The sequence below is a fragment of the Octopus bimaculoides genome, chromosome 10 (genome assembly GCF_001194135.2).
Source record: "Octopus bimaculoides isolate UCB-OBI-ISO-001 chromosome 10, ASM119413v2, whole genome shotgun sequence".
NCBI classification, from domain to species: Eukaryota; Metazoa; Mollusca; class Cephalopoda; order Octopoda; family Octopodidae; genus Octopus; species Octopus bimaculoides.
The window spans coordinates 6,536,739-6,540,210 of NC_068990.1; the positions used below are offsets into that span (position 1 = coordinate 6,536,739).

At 40.2% G+C, this 3,472-nt stretch overlaps 1 protein-coding gene across 1 annotated transcript in view; it reads left to right on the forward strand.

Annotated features, from left to right (window-relative positions):
- Positions 1-3,472, forward strand: part of LOC106881391 (dnaJ homolog subfamily C member 2) — a 33,073-nt gene that overhangs the window by 3,654 nt on the left and 25,947 nt on the right. Inside the window, exon 2 of the mRNA XM_014931767.2 lies at positions 2,838-3,031. Within this exon, the coding sequence (XP_014787253.1) occupies positions 2,838-3,031 (194 nt within the window). The remainder of the gene's footprint in view (positions 1-2,837; positions 3,032-3,472) is intronic.

The following is a 3,472-nucleotide window of genomic DNA, read 5'->3' on the forward strand; positions in this document are numbered from 1 at the left end:
AACCTGCTGCTTTCGGTGAAAATCCACGAAGTAGAAAAAGTACTGTACTGTATATTTTTTTGAATTAATTTTATAATTTGTACATATTTTTTTTATTATAAATGCAAACCAACACCACAGAGGAATTGATGCAAGCTTAAATAAGAAACCGCGATATGGCCAGGGAATACTGTATATATGTATATATTACTGTGTGTATATATATATATATATATATATATGTATGTGTTTGTTAGGAAGGGCCATCCAGCTGTAAAATCCCTGCCAAAACACACACAGTAGCATAAGGTAATTTTTCTACCTGGCTTGCTCCTGTGAACCTCTTACCCTTGCATGCGTGGAAGATGGTCGTTAAGCAATGATGATGATGATGATAGAACATCTACCTAAACTGTACTGATGAAATTTTCTGATCCTACCTTCATGAACTCAAAATGTCCTTGGATACTGGTCGTCTGTGCCAGGAATATTGACATGGGATCTACCATCATTATTTCCCATCACGCTATCTGTGGGTTTGGCATAAGTTTACCACACCCAACTTATTATATACAAACACACAGACATGTACCCGTCCACATGATTTTTAAAATTGCCATCCCCATCCCTGTTCCCTTCCACATCTACCCCCTTTTTGTCCCCAACATCCATCTATACTCTTCAAGTATTTACCTTTTGAACCTTGATGGCATTTTCTGATCCCTATCGAAGGGACATAACTCTAACCAGCAAACGTTTACCTTTCTGTGTTTCTCCCATACAAATTGTTCATTTTGTTTTTTTATGAAATCTGCAATGTGTATGTGACACTTTCTGACCTCCAGTGGCAAAGAGGCTGTACCATGCTTTTCTTATCATCCCTTCCGATAAGTGGTGTGACTGGGTTTGCCAAACTGATTGATAACATTGGTTGAAAAGGGGTCTATAATACTGTTGTATAAATAATATTTAAAAAATTATATATTCATAGGTGTAGGTATGGCTGTGAGGTATGAAACTTGCTTCTTGATCACTTGGTTCTGAGTTCAGTCCCACTGTGTGGCACTTTGTGCAAGTGTCTTCTGCCATAGCCTCAGGCCAATCAAAGCTTTGTGAGTGGGTTTGGTTGATGGAAACTGAAAGAAAGCCTGTTGTATATATATATATATATATCTGCCAAATCAGATTGGAGCCTGGTGTAGCCATCTGGTTCACCAGTCCTCATTCAAATCGTCTAACCCATGCAAGCATGGAAAGCGGATGTTAAACGATGATGATGATATGTGTGTGTGTGTGTCTTTGTGTTCATCTCCCACCACCGCTTGACAACTGGTGTTAGTGTGTTTATGTCCCCATAACTTAGTGGATTGGCAAAAGAGGCCGATAGAATAAGAATAAAAAAAATAAGTGCTGGAGTCAATTAGTGTGACTAGAAAATTCCTTATGTTGGTACTTCAGCATGGCCGCACCCCTTCCATACTTGCTACCCCAATAATGATAATGTTTTCACAGCAAGTTGGAAGTCATTTGCCTTAATTAAAGATGTGCTCAAAGCACAGCTAGGCTACAACCTATGTGCTAATCTTTTTTGATGGCACTGCCTTACTTGTGTTGTTATAGGCAAGTGAGACATCAGCTACTATGAAAAAGGAAGAACAACAGTTGGTTATGATGCAGAGACCCATGAGAGGCCCATGTATTTGGAATACATTGTGGAAGCATATCTGAAATGAATGAATTCTAGAATGGAGTGCAGCAAGCAATATGATTTGAATACTGAAGGCACATGTTCCACTGAGCCAGACATGTTGCAAGATTCACAGACAATAGGTGGACCCATGCAATTTTTGAATAAGACAGGAAGAGACCACTCAGATGACCTCCAAAATGATGGGAAGGGGACAGTGAAAAATTTCGGGCTGAAATGGAAGACAAGGGCACAATCAAAGCAATAATGGAAGCACATTGTGCCCAGCGATATATATATATATATATATGTCGCCTTCCTGGCACTTGTGCCAGTGGCACGTGAAAAGTCATTCGAGCGAAATCGTTGCACAAAAAATACACCATTTCGAGCGTGGCCGTTGCCAGTACCCACCTGACTGGCCTTCGAGCCTGTGGCACGTAAAAGCACCCACTACACTCTGAGTAGCTGGCGTTAGGAAGGGCATCCAGCTGTAGAAACTCTGCCAAATCAGATTGGAGCCTGGTGTAGCCATCTGGTTCACCAGTCCTCAGTCAAATCGTCCAACCCATGCTAGCATGGAAAGCGGACGTTAAATGACGGTGATGATGATGATGATATATATATATATATATATATATATATATATGATGATGATGATGATATATATATATATTTTCTCTGGTTAGGCTACCTGGTGTCATTCATAGTTATAGTATAAGTGTCATTGGATCAATGCCAGGAATTCCGCAGTGTTTGTTGAGTTTATAATGAATGAACGAAAGAGAAAATGGAGTCAGCAAGAATCATTATTCAACACAACAATCATTTCGACCCACCCTGCATCTGTCCCTTGCAAGTGGGATATTGTACAGCTTGTTGTGCACTGGTGAATGCAACACAACTAGCTGTACAATATCCCACCTGCAAGGGACATATGCAGGATGGGTACCTTTATGTGACGCCGCACAGGCACTTTTATGTGTCAATGCACAGGTGCTTTTACCTGAATATGTGTATATTTTCAGTTGGATAACAGCAATTGAAGAAAAGAAAGAAATGCATATCTCTCTCCTTTTTTTTTTCACCTCCCCCCTCTCTATGTATATATATGTACCTAACCCCCTTCACTCCTCCCCTCTCATATATGTATATATTGTATCTTATTCAGCTCCACTAGAACTCCTTGTTGAACCAGTCGGTCGATTATTCGAACAGTTCCAAATACAGTTGCGTCATAAATATTCTCATGAACACTTTGATGGCAAGGACCTAGACCAGTCAGAGTCTGGTTCGAGTGAAGATGAACTACCAGATGATGAAGATGAAACTCTACTTTTCAGCCTTGATCCTCGTGAATGGAAGGTATCTGAAACATCTATTTACCAAATATTCCTTTATGTTTGTTTTTTTTTTTCTTCCCAGCCATCAGTCGCACCAAATGAGACCCACAGGAGCATCCTATGTAAACAACTTGATTAAAAGTAACTCGGCATGTATATACTGTGTTGGATCAACATTTTCCTCTCAGCTTCCTGAGAAGTGGAGAAAATGAGTAGCATTGAAGTATTAGCTTTGTGTTAGTTGACTCTGAATTTTATTCTTTCATTTGTTTCAGTCATTTGAGACTGCAGCCATGCTGGAGCACCACCTCCAGTTGAGCAAATCGACCCCAGGGTCTTTGTAAGTCTAGCACTTATTCTATCGGTCTGTCTTGCCAAACCGCTAAGTGACGGGGACGTAAACACACCAGCATCGATTGTCAAGCGATGTTGGGTGGACAAACACATACACACAAACATATAC